Source organism: Crocodylus siamensis, chromosome 2, assembly GCF_052110815.1.
Source record: "Crocodylus siamensis isolate JL-2025a chromosome 2, ASM5211081v1, whole genome shotgun sequence".
In the NCBI taxonomy this organism is placed as follows: Eukaryota; Metazoa; Chordata; order Crocodylia; family Crocodylidae; genus Crocodylus; species Crocodylus siamensis.
Genome location: NC_143396.1, coordinates 79286885 through 79303184, shown reverse-complemented (window position 1 = coordinate 79303184; position 16300 = coordinate 79286885). Strand labels below are relative to the sequence as shown.

The 16300-nt window shown below is 45.5% G+C and overlaps 1 protein-coding gene across 8 annotated transcripts in view; it reads left to right on the top strand.

Annotated features, from left to right (window-relative positions):
- Positions 1-16300, top strand: part of CLCN3 (Cl-/H+ antiporter 3) — a 144055-nt gene that overhangs the window by 100237 nt on the left and 27518 nt on the right. For all 8 annotated transcript variants that reach the window (XM_090036210.1, XM_090036208.1, XM_090036207.1 and 5 more), the window contains 2 exons: positions 13587-13744; positions 16120-16219. In XM_090036210.1, the coding sequence (XP_089892336.1) occupies positions 13587-13744; positions 16120-16219 (258 nt within the window). The remainder of the gene's footprint in view (positions 1-13586; positions 13745-16119; positions 16220-16300) is intronic.

Genomic DNA, 16300 nt, shown 5'->3' with positions numbered 1-16300 from the left:
AAGGAACACCTTGAGAAGCTGGATACCTTCAAGTCAGCCAGCCCTGACAATCTGCACCCCAGGGTACTCAAGGAGCTGGCGAGCGCCATAGCCCAGCCCCTGGCACAGATCTTTGAAAACTCCTGATGCTCTGGTGTAGTGCCCGAAGACTGGAAGAAGGCCAATGTGGTGCTGATCTTCAAGAAAGGGAGGAGAGTGGATCCGGCTAACTACAGGCCCATTAGCCTGACTTCTATCCTGGGGAAGATCTTAGAAAAGTTTATTAAGGAGGCCATCCTTGATGGACTGGCCCAGGCTAACATCCTAAGGGATAGCCAGCACGGGTTTGTTGCGGGTAGGTCTTGTTTGACCAATCTCATTTCCTTCTACGACCAGGTGACCTATCACCTGGACGAGGGAGAAGAGATTGATGTCATATATCTTGACTTCAAAAAAGCTTTTGAACTGGTATCCCATGATCACCTCTTGGCCAAACTGGCCAGTTGTGACCTTGGCTCCACCACGATCCACTGGCTGGGAAATTGGCTCCGTGGTTGGACCCAGAGGGTTGTAATTGATGGCAGTCACTCATCGTGGTGCCCTGTGACCAGTGGGGTCCCTCAAGGCTCTGTCCTTGGACACATACTGTTCAACATCTTCATTAATGATGTAGACATTGGAGTCAGGAGTGGACTGGCCAAGTTCGCCGATGACAGCAAACTTTGGGGCAAAGCATCCATGCCAGAAGATAGGCGGGTGATCCAGGCTGACCTGGACAAGCTCAGCAAATGGACAGACGAGAACCTGATGGTGTTTAACACCGAAAAATGCAAGGTTCTCCACCTTGGGAGGAAAAACCTCCAGCATCCTTATAAGCTCGGCAGTGCTACATTGGATAGCACTACAGAAGAAAGAGACTTGGGGGTCATCATTGACCACAAGATGAACATGAGCCTGCAATGCGATGCTGCAGCTAGTAAAGCGACCAAAACGCTGGCTTGCATCCATAGATGCTTCTCGAGCAAATCCCGGGACGTCATTCTCCCCTTGTACTCGGCCTTGGTGAGGCCGCAGCTGGAGTACTGCGTCCAGTTTTGGGCTCCACAATTCAAAAAGGATGTGGAGAAGCTTGAGAGAGTCCAGAGGAGAGCCACATGCATGATCAGAGGTCAGGAAAACAGATCTTACGATGATAGGCTGAGAGCCATGGGACTCTTTAGCCTGGAAAAGTTAAGGCTCAGGGGTGATCTGATGGCCACCTATAAGTTTATCGGGGTGACCACCAGGATCTGGGGGAATGTTTGTTCACCAGAGTGCCCCAAGGGATGACGAGGTCGAACGGTCACAAACTCCTGCCAGACCGTTTCAGGCTGGACATAAGGAAGAATTTCTTTACTGTCCGAGCCCTCAAGGTCTGGAACAGTCTGCCAGTGGAGGTGGTTCAAGCACCTACATTGAACACCTTCAAGAGTAAATTGGATGCTTATCTTGCTGGGATCCTGTGACCCCAGCTGACTTCCTGCCCTTTGGGCAGGGGGCTGGACTCGATGATCTCCTGAGGTCCCTTCCAGCCCTGATGTCTATGAAAGTCTATGAAAGTCTATGAAATCTGGGGGGGCATGTGATCCCTGTGCCTCCCCTGGGGTGCACGCAGTGGCGGGAGCCCACCTGCACTCCTGGTTGAGTTGCCCAGGACTCCAGTCGTTCCATGATCTGCCCCAGCCCCGGGGCCCCGTTCACCCTAGTTTCTCTCCCTGTCCCTGCCTCATTCCCTCCCTCACTATGGGGGCCTTGATCAGCCCTCCCCCTGCCCCTTCCCCTCCATAAACTTACCTCCTGGGTGGGGGGTTGTGCATGCACACACGCATGCTCAGCCCCCTGAGATAATATTTTTTCCCTCCCCCTATGCTGACTGCTGCATTTTGGGGCTTGGCCAGTTAGCCCTGACAGGTGGGTCAGGGTTGTTCTATATGTATATGATATGTCCATCAATGGTCTCAGAATTTCAAGAGTACAACAGTTCCTAGAAATTTGGGCAAAACTCATCAGAGAGTTGCAGCAGTGGCACATCTGCAGGAGAGCCGCCCCTCAGAGTGGAGAAACAGGTGCTGTTTCTGTCTCAAAGCTTGCAACCCCTGGTTGCATCTGGTCAAATAGCTAACCAGTTGGTGTTGGCGGTCAACTATTGTCACAGAGGTATGTGCTGTGGTCAAGAAGGTGCTGCTGCCCCCTCTGCCCCAGATCCTAAAAGTTGGCCATGCTGAAGAAGATAATGATGGATTTCTTTGGTTAGGATTTTGGAATCATTGATGAGAGTTACGTGCCTGTTCTTTGGCCCCCTTTACCAGCCTTTGAATTTGATCAGCAGAAAAGGGTATTTCTTTTTGATGCTGTACCATGTGGTTGATCACCACTGACGAATCAACAGTATTAGCGTGAGCTGGTCTAGAAGGATAGCTGATGCCAGGATCCTCAGAAACTTAATTTTGTGCAATGTGTATGGGAACTTTTGCTCCCAGGAGCACTTTGGGAAATAAATGGTCCTACTGTCATTGTTGCTTTCTGTTTCCTTGGCATATGAAGCCTCTTGCTGGACATTTGGATAAGGGAAAAGAGCTTCACCCTGTGCTTAGTAGTTGCTGGTGTGCATATTTGGAGGATGGAGCTGCCTCACATCCAGAGGCTGCACCTGTATTATGTGTTAAGTGCTTGCTGCATTTTTCAACATGCAAAGATATGCAACATACGAGAGGGAGGAGGGAGCCTTACCAATAAGTAGGCTTTAAAGATGGAAAGATTTTTGCTTCCAGGAAGGCTACCTCAACTTAAATATTACAGTGGGACAAGGGTGTATTGTGCTTCTGCTTTGAGGCAACGTTGAAACGTATTGCAGAGGCTTGCAGCACACTCTGGGTGGGGCTTTTATGAAAGTTTTTGAATTGTAAGTATAATAAATTGCAAGCCAATAGAATTTTGGTTATCCTGATGAAGGCTGCAGATATGAGTAAGGAGATAGTTAAAATAGTTCTTCATGTCTTGAGGCATTGAGAAAGGTGTGAGTAAAGAGACTGTCCTTTTTAGCTGGGGAAATATTATCAAGGACCAGCAAAATATGGCTAGATTGGGGGATATGAGTGGTATGACAGAGAATGTTGTGTCACTGTTCTCTAACAGGGCTGTCTGCCTCTGTATCATTTCCAGCACCTGCGTTTATATGTCCGTTCACTTGTTCATTTCCTCAGCAGTCAGGGAGCACTACAGCACACTTCCTGCACAAAAAGCTTGGGCCAGGGCTAGCCTTGAGAAGAGAGGTTTGTGAAGGAGATGCAAAGCATCCAGGGAAATGGCGGGGCTATGACTTAGCTTGAATCTGGAGGAGATCTGGGACAAAAGTTCCATACACTGGTTTAACCTAACTCAGTTAAGTCTGATACTACATCCATCCACGTTTATCTTAAACTGGTTGTGGACATTTTGAAAGTGGTTTATTGCACTGAGCTTCTGTTGTGTTACATATCTGAACCAGTTTCCAATCACTTACACTGGTTTATGTGTAATTTCTGTCCCTAGCCTAAGATACCAAAACAGCATGGAGGAGGACTTGCCCAATTTCTGCATTAATATTTCTGCAGACTCACGCACAGCAGAATAGGAGTAGTTCCATCATCTCTTACCTTTTTTCTCCTTTCCCAAAGCCTTTTAGGCCTGTGGCCACTAATAATCCTCCCCTCTGTGGAGGTCATGGCAGTGTCCCATGGACTAGAGGGGCAGAAAACTGTCATAGATGATAATGTCCTGTTTCTAATTTTTTGCGCCAGCAATGATAACCATTTGCTTTTTTCCCCAGTTTTGCATTTCTATTCCCTGCACTACTGGACTGAGTCTGAAGATGATACAACCTTTTTCCATCTTCTCCCTTGCTTTGAACCCCACAAACATTGCTTAGTAATGAGCTGAGGGTTGGTTTTTGGGGCACAGCAGGGAGTCAGTAATAACTTATGCACTCTTGTGGGTTCTGGGGAATGGAGCTGCTGGGAATAGCCTTCATTGAATTTGCACCTTTGCCAGATGTCCTTACACTGGAGCCATATTTCCAAAGGGCAGAGAAGGAACTTATTTGAAAAAAACCCCCCAGCCAAACCCTTGGCTGATGGTGTACCCACAGCTGGTGTAAGAGTGGAAGGGAGCCTTCTCCTAGGTGGGCAGCCCTAAGGATGGTGTTTTACCTTGCAGCATGAGCATGCCAGGAGAGAACATGTTCTTTGCTTTAAGTTCTCTTTTAGAGCACCTGCGGACTAGCACAAAATGCACAGCAAAGACCATAGACCTTTGCAGTAATTGTCCTGAACAAGTGATGCATAAATGGAGTGTTTAAAAATAGCTACAAATACCTTGTCATCTCTCTGCATTTTTTTAATGTTTCCATGGCCCGATTTAGGGTAACTTCCTTCAAAAATGTAAAGATGGCTAACAGCTCAGAGCACTGATCAGACTGTGAGCCAAGTTGTTTCCTATTTCTCTTGCTGCATTGGCTGCTACAATAGGCATGCCGGCTGTGTAGCACATTTGATCTTTTTAATCCCTGCAGTGCTGCCATTTTGAGTGGGGGCGGGGAGGGAACAGCTGGGAGTCAGGGAGTATTAAGCAGCCTGCAAAGAGAGTGTGGAGGGGGTGGTGTGATTGGCTAATAATTGTAGGCTTTGATTTTTCAAAGGAGTATTCGTTTGGTAGGTTAAATTCTCTGGCACAAACATCATATTGAGCATGTTGATGAAAGGAAACAATGAAAGCCAGAGAGAAGCTCCTTGCTCACTTCTGCTCAGTGTAGCAGGTCTGTGACTGAACCTCAAATAAAATGACCTCTCCTGTAAAGCCATACCATAATGTAACACATAGTACTTGCCCCTCCCCACACTGTCCAGTAGGGTCTCTGCCTGGGCTTGGAAACCCCCCTATGGATTTCTGGAGCTCTCTTTTCCTTTGAAGTCAGCTTTTGAGTTTTTCTGGTGAAAGAAATCCTGGTTGCTGGGGCTAGTATCTTCCTGATGAGCTTTTAATCAGGTTCCTCTGGGGCAGTAGTTCTCAAGCAGGATGCTGTGACACCCTGGGCTGCCTTGAGGTCCTTTGAAGGTTGCTGCAGGGGGCCATGCAGTATTAGCATTGTTAGGTATCCAAACATAATGAAAGTGATATGATAAAAAGACAACTGTCAAATAGGAATGTATACTGTTAAAAACAGCCTGACCTGTTGCATTTTTTGCAACAGAAGAATTACTCTGTTATTTTTCTGTAGTCAAAAAATGAGGGAAAACTTAAGAGCTGGCATTTTTTGAGAGGTGCCTTAAATCTAAAAAGGTTGAGAACCACTGCTCTGAGGTGTCTTTGGTGGTGTGTGGTGGTCTCGTTTGTCTTGTCCAGATCCTTGTGTGCATAAATCATGCAATACGTGATAGAGGTCTTGTTATTGCTCACGGCATCTTTTTCTTTTGTTTTGGCCCAGGACAAAGTGCTGCATCTCCTTCCTTCACTGTGATAACCTTTCATGGAGCAGACCATAAGACCACATTAATAAAGCCAAGTTGCAGGAAAGGGGTAAATTTTTTTCACCCACAGCAGTGTATGTAGTCAGTGTTTTTAGCCGATTCAGGAACCATCTTTCTTGTAATGAAATGTTGTTAGTGGTCAATGTTTTACCAGCTGTGATATAATTGTAAATGGTATCCTAGAGCAGGGGTTGTATTGAGAAGAGGGTGCTTGAGAAGGCCTTAGGGGATACACACAGGTGGGCAGGGACAGAGTGCCGCCACACACCATCCTGTGCTGCCGCGTAGGCATTGCCTGCCCGGTCGGACACGGGGGGTGGGGGAAACTTGCATGCAGCAGCTCCTGCCGCTCTGCATTCAGTAATGCACCCCCTCTCTTCCCCCACTCCATGTCCAACTGCGCGCCAACCCCCAGCTCTGCATCCGGTTGCTGGGGGTATGCTGCTCTGCGTCCAGCCACCAGGGGTACAATGATTCAAAAAGGTTGAAAACCCCTGTTCTAGAGCCTTGTGAAAGAGATCCGTCTCATAAAAATGGAATGTATTTCTTCTTTTTATCATCCTTTATATTGCTGATACAGACTGGGCATGTCTACATGTGTGCTTTATTGCGCAGTAGCCTATTTTATTGTGCAGTAAAGCTCCACAAAAAAGTGTAATTACGCTAATGTGCAGTAAAAATAGGCTACTGTGCTTTTAGCGTCATTTAAAAACCGTGCACGTTTGTTACTGCACATTAAGAAAGCCTAATGCACATTTCTTTATTACCTTACACTGGAGGTGCTAAATTTAATGTGCATTTTAAAAAGCGCCTTAATGCATGTGTAGACCTGGCCACTGAGAATTAAACTAAACATTACAGTTGTATATCACATCCATGTGCTGGGGTAGTGCTTTTCAAAATTTTTCCTTAAAACCCCCCCAAAAAATCCTCTCCTCCATCTCAGCATGACCTAGAATGGTGGGATCCAACTATCCAATGCACGACTGGGCGGTGAAAATCGAGGGCTATAGGCTGTACAGGAGGGATAGAACAGGGAGAAAAGGCAGGGGTGTGGCTCTCTATGTCAAAGAACAATTCACATCCTCAACCAGCAGCACTAGGTAAGAGGAGGGGCAGACTGAAATGCTCTGGGTCAGAATACAAGGGGGTCGGGGGGGAAAGGGACTTAACGGGGTGGGAGGTCTACTACAGACCATCCAGCCAGGGGGAAGAGCTGGACCAGGAATTCTCAGGTCAGCTCGCGGAGGCAGTTAAGGGACGTGGTCATCATGGGTGACCTAAACTATCTGGACATTTGCTGGGAAGAGCAGTCAGCCAGGTCTGACCGCTCATGTAGGTTCCTAGCCGTGTTACAGGACCTCCATCTAACCCAGGAGGTGCACAGTCCCACCAGGGGAAATGCCTTGTTAGACCTGGTCCTGGCCACAAGCAATGACCTGGTGAGGGAACTGCAGGTGTTTGATCACCTGGGCAATAGTGATCATCGCCTATTAGAATTCACCATCCAGCGCAGGGTGGCAAAGGCCTGTAGCAAGACAGCAGCCCTGGACTTCAGGAGGGCAGATTTCATTGAGCTAAGGAGACTAGTCGGGGAGGCATTGAGGTCCCAGAGGGGTGGGGAGTTGGGAGTCCAAAAACAGTGGTCATTCCTGAAGGAGACAGTCCTCCAAGCCCAAAGGGTGGCAATCCCGACACGGATCAAAGTGGGCAAGAGTTCTCAAAAGCCCCCATGGCTCACCAAAAGCATCTAAGAACGTCTCAAAGCTAAGAAGGAGGCGTACACCCAATGGAAGGGAGGGGCCATAACCAGGGAGGACTATACCTCTGTTGCTTGGGATTGTAGGGGGCTGTTAGGAAGGCCAAGGTGGAGACGGAACTGGGACTAGCAACCCCCACAGGCCCCAGGGGAGGCACACCTAGGCCAAGGGTCAGGGAGGATCTAGTCAGGGAACTTCTGGAGGGACTGGACGTATTTAAACTAGCTGGTCCTGACGATCTCCACCCCAGAGTGCTGAGGGAATTAGCAGAGGTCATTGTGGGACGCCTTGCACGGCTTTACGACCACTCGTGGTGCTCTGGCGAGGTGCCAGAGAACTGGAAAAGGGCCAGTGTGGTCCCCATTTTCAAAAAAGGGAGGAAGGAGGACCCATGAAATTATAAGCTTGTTAGTCTTACCTTGGTCCTGGGGAAGCTCTTTGAGAAAATTATCCAGGTGCACATCTGCGAGGGGCAAGCAGCAGAGGTTATGCTTAGGGGCAACCAACATGGGTTTGTTAGAGGCAGGTCCTGTCAGACCAACCTGGTGGCTTTCTATGACCAGGTCACAAAATCCTTGGACGCAAGTGTCACAGTGGACGTAGTCTTTCTGGACTTTAGGAAGGCCTTTGACACGGTCTCTCATCCCATTCTCGTTAAAAAATTAGGCGTCTGTGGTGTCGATGCCTACACAGTCAGATGGGTTGTCAATTGGCTGAAGGGCCACACCCAGAGAGTGGTGGTGAACGGGTCATTTTCGACAGTGGGGTCTCCCAGGGCTCAGTCCTTGGGCCCACACTGTTCAACATCTTCATCAGCAAATTGGACGAGGGGGTGAAAAGCACCTTGTTCAAATTCGCAGATGACACTAAGATGTGGGGAGAAGTGGACACACTAGAAGGGAGGGACAGGCTGCAATTGGATCTAGACAGGTTTCAGGGGTGGGTGGATGAGAATAAGATGGGATTCAACACAGACAAGTGCAAGGTGATGCATCTGGGGAGAAAGAACCAGCACCATATCTACAGACTGAGGAACTCCCTTCTCATCAGCACAGAGGCAGAAAAGGATCTTGGAGTCATTATAGACTCCAAGATGAGCATGGGCCACCAATGTGGGGATGCAGTCAGGAAGGCTAACCGCACCTTGTCATGCATCCAACTATGCATCTCGAGCAGGTCCAAAGAGGTGATCCTCCCCCTCTGTGTAGCACTGATCAGGCCGTAGTTGGAGTACTGCATCTGGTTCTGGGCGTCACACTTCAGGAGGGATGTGAACAATATGGAGAGGGTCCAGAGTGGAGGGCCACTCGCGTGATCAGGGGGCAGCAGGGCAGGCCCTATGAGGAGAGGCTACAGGACCTGAACCTGTTCAGCCTCCACAAGAGAAGGCTCAGAGGGGATCTGGTGGCTATCTATAAACTGGCCAAGAGAGACCAGCAGGTAATGGGAGAGTCCCTGTTCCCCTGAGCACTACCAGGGGTAACAAGGAACAACGGCCATAAGTTGACAGAGAGTAGATTCAGGTTAGATATCAGGAGGCACTGCTTCACAGTCAAGGCAGCTAGGATCTGGAACCAACTTCGAAGAGAAGTGGTGCTCACTCCTGCCCTGGGGGTCTTCAAAAGGAGGCTAGATAGACACTGCCAGGGTTGTTTGACCCCAGGATCCTTTCCTACCCACGGCAGGGGGTAGGACTTGATTTGCTCAGGTCCCTTCCGACCCTACCTACTATGAAACTATAAGAAAAGGGGTATTCAACCTCAGCCCGTGGGCCAGATCTTGCCGCCAGTACTGTGTCATCAGGCCCATGGGGCTCCTCACAAGTATGAAAATTTAGTGGCAGAAGAGCATTGGAACCATTCTCCAGCTGCCAAATTTCTGAAGCTATAAGGAGCCCCAGCCCAAGCATCTGTGTGCTACATGAGGTATGCAGGGGCCAATCCCAGCACATGGGGCAGGGGGCTGGTACCAGACCAAAAGACACAATTGTGGCATTCAGAGCTGAGCAGGGGGCATGTGGGGCCCAATCCTGGTACGTGGGGCTAGGTGGGAACAGTGCTAGGCCCCAGGGCCTGATCCTGGCACACAGGACTGGGCAGGGGCAGCATATAGCCCAGGGGTGGGCAATTATTTGGGCCCAAGGGCCACATAGGGAGTTTTGATGAGCTCTTGCAGGCCTGGTTCCCTTCCCATGCCCCCTGTCTCCAACAACTCACAAAAACTCCCTGTGAGGCTTTGGGTTGGTGGGGAGCAGTGTTCGGAAGTGGGACAGATGTGATCTGCTTCCTGCATGCCTTACCCTGTGTGGAGCAGGGGATGCAGGAGGTGTATGGGAGTGTGTGGAGTGGCTGTGTGGGAAGGCCCTGCCTGGAAGCCAGCCAGGGGTGCGGGGAGGTGGGGGACGCATGCAGCTGAGCTTGCCTGGTCAGTGGCTGTCCCTGCAGCACTCCACTTGTCCCGCCCAGGGCAGCCAGTGTTGTGCTCGCACCCACACCTGCTGGCCCCGGCCCCGGCCCCAGCCCCAGCCAGGGCCCCAGCCACTGCACAGTTTCTGGTGGGGTTGTTCCCAGCATGGCTACAGCCAGCCAGGCTTGCACTGTCACTGGAAGGTGAGGGAAGCAGACCAACACCCAGCTGGTTGCAACCGCATCAGAAGTTGTGTACTGGCTGGGCCTGGCAGGGCTGTTCTGTTTCCCTCGCCTCCAGGTTTGGTGGGAGCCCGGCGGCGGCAAGCAAGGAACTCCTCTAAGTGTATTTAAGATGCAGGTTTGGTGTTTGCAAATATTTGAAACAGTGAATGCTGAACCCATGAATAGCAACGGTTTCCTGTATAAACCTTGTTGGTAAACCAGTTTGCAGTAATCTCTGTCTTTCTTTTTAGTATGCAACCAATTGTGTGATACTAATTTCATAGATTTCATAGGCATTTGGGCTGGAAGGGACCCTGGAGGATCAAGTCCAACCCCCTGCCCCAGGGGCAGGAAAGTCATCAGGGATCATAGGATCCCAGCAAGATAAGCCTCCAAATGTGTCTTAAAGGCGTTTAAAATGGGTGCTTGAACCGCCTCTGGCAGCAGTCTATTCCAAACCTTGGGGGCTCAGACAGTGAAGAAGTTCTTTCTTATGTCCAGCCTGAATCGGTCACAGTGGAGTTTGTGACTCTTTGATCTTGTCATCCTTTGGGGCGCTCTGATGAACAGGCGTTCCCCCAGATCCTGATGAGCACCCCTGATAAACTTATAGGTGGTCATCAGATCGCCCCTGAGCCTGAGCTTTTCCAGGCTCAAGAGTCCCATGGCTCTCAGCCTCTCATCATAAGGTCTGTTTTCCTGACCTCTGATCATGTGTGTGGCTTTCCTCTGCACCCTCTCAAGCTTCTCCACATCCTTTTTGAATTGTGGAGCCCAAAACTGGATGCAGTACTCCAGCTGCGGCCTCACCAAGGCCAAGTACAACAGGAGAATGACGTCCCGGGATTTGCTTGAGAAGCGTCTATGGATGCAAGCTAGCATTTTGCTCACTATACTACTATAATCCACTATAACCTTGTGCTTCTTAAAGTTTGCCTTGTCAAATTTCCATCTAGTGTAATTGTTCATTGTAAAACACAAGCTTTCTCCTTTTTTAGGTGGATGAATAAAATTTATTTTGCCTGTAACATTATAGATTGCATGGTTTTGGGGGCAGAGATTTTGTCTTCCTCTATATATGCTCAATGCCTGTGGTATATTTAATGTTAATGTATATTACATAGAAACTCAGGGGAAAGTAGACTTCTCTTCCAGTTGCTAGTGGACTTTAATATCTTTAAATCTCCAGACTACATTGTTTCTGGCTGATCTGAGATATCTTGACTAGTGGATTGGCTGATGTTGGGATACTGGTGATAACTGTTTCCTTTCTGTCTAGGCCTTTCAGTGCACCCATTCCAACACACCAAACTTTGACACTTGGGCTGCGCTCAAAGAGAGAACCTACTTTAGTAAGATGAGCACTTTGAGTGCAAATTGGCTTTCCATGCTTGTGGGAGAACTGTTAATTGTGGTGCTGATCTGGAGCCCTTGGGAGAATCTGCAAAACAACAGTCATGGTGTGATGGGGCTTTTTATGGGTATTTAGAACAAAGGTAGCCATGAATGGCACAGGCAGCCTCTGTGTATAGCATGCAGAAGCAGACAAACAGCACAGTGACAGATAGGCAAAAAACAGTGGAGTAGCAGATTGGGCAAGGGGAAGGGATCAGTGGCACTAAGGGAAGGTGTACGGCTGATTTGTGGCACACCTGCCAAAAAGTTTGGCCACTACTGATTTAGAAAAGCACTGCCACAAATTAAGCTTGCAACTCCTCTCTTTTTAAAGACCTTCTTAAACATGTAAAGCCCTTCTGTTGTCAACAGTGTGGAACTGGGTCTGCGATGTAAAAAGCATACAGGTGTCTGACACTCCAGATGTCAGTGTGGTAAATATTTCTTTTTGGGCATAGAAATGTTTGGCTTGGTATCAAAGTGACTACTTCTTTAATAAGGCCTCCTCTACACATGCAGGTAAAGGTATGTAGAGGTCTAACTTCATAGCTGGTTGGAGCTTTTTATAATGTGATGGCTACTTTGTATGTGTAGCTGGTCTGAAGGTAATTGTGCAATGTGTAGAGGAGGCCTAAGTGAGATCAGGGTTATGTACCATTGTCCAGCCTAGAAGTATCAAATCCAGCTGGATCTAGCTTGCAAAGCTGTGTTGTCTGACCTGTGGAGTTCTCGGAGGGGATGGGAATTCAAGAGTGGAGTGAGCAGGCAGCGGAGAACTGGCAGTGGGATCCAGGGCACAGAACCCCCTTGGGGATGTGAGTTGGTGGCAGGGGGCAAGAGACGGCTACATTAACCTCTGTTGCTGCCACTGCTGCTCTCCCCACCTCCATGTCCAGATGCATCCCATAAGAAAGGGTGAGTTTGACACTTCTGGTCTATGCAAGATACCAATTTACACTCTTTAATCGTAGTGTGTGTACTTCCTTTATAAAAAGCGGTCTCTTTGTGACTGATCTTCACATATGGTAAAAGAATAATTTGTAGGGGATACAACGGGCAAGTTATATTTAGGACTAGTGTTTGGAAGAGGTTTATAGCTAAGGCTAGAAACCTTTTATAAAGTATTTTATCACAGAAACTTATCAAATAATAAGTTACTATATTTATGAAATATGGAAACTTTTTAAAAATATTTATTATTTAAACAGGAGGTTGTTCTGCATACTCTCATTTTTACTCTTTACACTCTTAACTGGAAACAACTATGTCAGGGGTCTGCCAGTGCTGCTAAGTCAGCTACAAAGGGGAGTGAAGGAAGACTCCCAAACTCCATATGACTTGGGAGGTGAAAGGGCAACTTGCCTGGGGGACTTATACTTGGAGGACTTGTTTCAAGGCCATAGGCTGCCTTTTGGCAACTGGGTAACCCCCTGCTTTAATGATTTTTATGATTAAATTTCACAGAACAAAAGAATTTTAGATAACATGCCTGACCCCATCAATGCTTGTCTTTTTACAACCAGTTTCCTGTAATATTCCTTTATGTGTATTAACCCTTAAGATAGTGTTTGATTGGAAGTGAGAGCTGCTCTTTCTAGAGTCCATGAGTAACAGAGTGAATTGCAGACTTTGTTGCTAAATATTTAACTAATGGAAATATTAAGTCAACAGTACTGAAATTCAGCTTGCAGTTGAACACCAGGAACAAAACAATAGCAGTTATGTCAACAAAACTAAATAAAGTCTTTTGGACAAGAAAATACTCGATGGTAGGTGGTGAGGAGACTTTCCAAACATCTGTTCATAATTTTTACCTGCTTAAGGTAATGGTAATGCACAACATGCACATTTAAAATAACAAATATGTTACCTTGTGATTAAGGCCAAATATAATACTTCGGGTTCAGGAATAGGCTTAGACTTTGTGACCACTAGCATGGTAAGGAATGATTATCTGCTTACAGGCTTTGCATGTTGCTGCAGCACAAAGGAATAATAATTACAAACTAGCCAAAGTCTTATTCAAGGTATTGATCATTCTTGGTTTCTTTAATCTTTTATGCAAACAGGTTTGATCAGAAGTGAAAAAGAAATGGCTGGAAAATGGCGGTGATTAAAAACCTAAGACAAAAAGCTCCATAAAAACCTGTATCTAAATAAATTATCCACATGGAAAGCACACCTGCCATAATTTTATGTTGAGAATTGTAAAGAGGATTTTGCAGACATTTATTTCCTGTTACAGAGTTTAATTATTTCTTCTCCTTTATCTGCCCCAGGAACTCATTATACAATGACAAATGGAGGAAGCATTAACAGTTCAACGCATTTATTGGACCTCTTGGATGAACCTATACCTGGTGTTGGAACATATGATGACTTCCATACTATTGACTGGGTGCGGGAGAAGTGCAAAGACAGAGAAAGGCACAGACGGGTGCGTGAGATCAGTAACAATCATTGGAAGTTATTTTTTGTTGTGTATTGCACTAGGGTCTGATCGAGTCACAACTTTTAAATATGGGCATAGATCTAAAATAGTCACATTAGCCTCAGTAGCACTACTCACATTATTAGAGCTACCACCATGCTTACATGCACTGCAAGTTTGGGGTCTCAGTTAATAAGGTAGTATATTTTTCTGAAAGTGCAAATAAGGCTTTGTGTACTCAGAAAAGTTGTGTCCCTTTTTATTGTATTGGTATGTTTAAAGCTACCCTCAGTGTAGATGCACTTGTACATATTAAAGAGTTTATACTGACATAATTGTTTCTATATGGGAATAAGGCATTTTTATACTGGTGTAATTGCATCAATACTAGGTTGTAGTACTGGTTTACCTGTTTAGGTAATAAAATTACATGCTCAACTGAAATAGATAAACCAGTGCAAACACTGTGTGCAGATCAGGCCTAAGAAATTGCTTTCCTTACTTTCCTTTATGAAAACACTTCCAAATCCTGAAATGTTCTTTTTTCTTTCCATACTGGTCTTTTCCGAAAATGTGCAAACTTCAGGACTCATTCAGGAAGGCACATGCAGAGCTTCTTAACCAGTGGGACTTACATGCTTTACAGGCCCATTACTCACTAATATACTAACTGTTTGGGAGATCACTATCAGGTTTTGGAATACCCATATTAAATTTACCTGTACAGGGAAAACAATTTGACGAGGTCAGTTTATCGTTTTGTTTTGTTTTTCCCCTGTGTTCTCATTATATTTTCCTGAACTATTTTAACTTACATAAAATGGTAGGTAGTTTAAAAATGAAAGGTAACTAAATTGAAAACTTCCTGGTACTAAACTAGTTGCCAGCAGGTCTCATGCAAGAAATTTTCTCCAAGTACAATGCCATGTAATTTGCTGCATCACTGTTATTTGTTTGCCTTCTGCAAAAGCACAAATATCTGCTATTGTTGGCAGCAAAATACAAGGCCTTGTAGAGTGATCTGAGCTGCTCTGGCAAATCCTGCATTGTTTCAAAAAACTCTAATCCCAGTCGTAACTGTCCTAGCCAGTGCTTCTCTCAGGTGCACAGATTTGTCTGCCATAGTTCTGAGAACATGCACTCTGATTATATAGAGCTCATATCTTGCTTTTTGCCACCTTTGCCCTTAAATAATACTTCCTTTGCTAATTTGATGGCACATAAGCAGTAGTTAATACAGCTTCCCAGAAACGGTGCAATTATACTGGCTAGCCTTAGTTTGTGACTGTCACAGGATAGAATGCCAGAACTGCCCAAATGCAGGCCGCATGGCTGCAAGTGATTTGGCCTAGAAAGAAACGAATATCGCTCAAAACTAGCAATGGTTTGTTTAGTGTACATTAGATTTGAGTGCATTATAGAAGTCTGTGTAGCCCAGAATTATTAGTCTTAGAAGAAAGAAAAAGGATACTGACCAGTCTGTAGAGATTTATAAAAGATGCTTTGAAAATGTAATATATGTCTATAAACAATAAACATAAAGTATATTTACTTCATTTTAAAAGAACATTGCCAGTTTGAAATTTAATGATTGTGAAAAAAAGAGGGCGGGGGAGAGTGTAAAAAGAGTTTTACGGATTATCCATGTTTCTAAATCCCCTATACCATTTTTGTGTCAGATTTTCTGTTTATTACATATCTTTTCTTTCCTTTTGAATATAAGAAATCCTACAAGAACAGGAATTTTCCAAAAAGGAAGAACAGGAAAAACACTTTTGAAATCAAATTAACTATGCGTGAAATGCACTTAGACATACGAAGTAAATAAGCCCCCAGAACGGAGAGATTATTTTCAGTGGTGGTGGTTGTAAGCATCATTTGTAACAGCGGGAGGTAAAAATATCAGGCAGCAAAAAGAAATATATGGGTACTTGCAATTAAATTCACCAAAAATTGAATGTCCTTGAATTTAGTGGAATAATTTATTTCTAGCCAGGCTCTGTTAATCCATATTTATTCCTTGTTTCTAAAAATAATTTTCTGGTAACTTATTTCAGGTTTAACATATTATAAATTCACTTTCATTTTACAATAATTTATTCTAATAAAATGGACTATCATGTACATTGTACATTTTGTCTAAAGTTTATCCTTTGTTGTCCTTTGACTTATACAGATTCTTCTGTTCCTGCTTTTAGTATCTTATACTTGAATTACCAGATTGATCAAATATGTGTATGTAAATAATTATAGAGGGAAAGTGCTTCTTAGTTTAAGGATGAGGATATCTGTGAGCTGCTTTCATCACAAGTCTGTAAATCATATCTGAAAGGTACTAATGGTCCAGTTCATAACACAAGATGATCCATTTCTATTTGCAGATTAACAGCAAGAAGAAAGAATCGGCCTGGGAGATGACAAAAAGTTTATGTGATGCTTGGTCAGGATGGCTAGTAGTTACACTAACTGGTTTGGCATCAGGTAAAGACAAATCAAAGGATCTCTTCTACTGCTTACAATAGTGCACAACTACTTCTTTTTTCTAATTTTTTCTGATCTTTC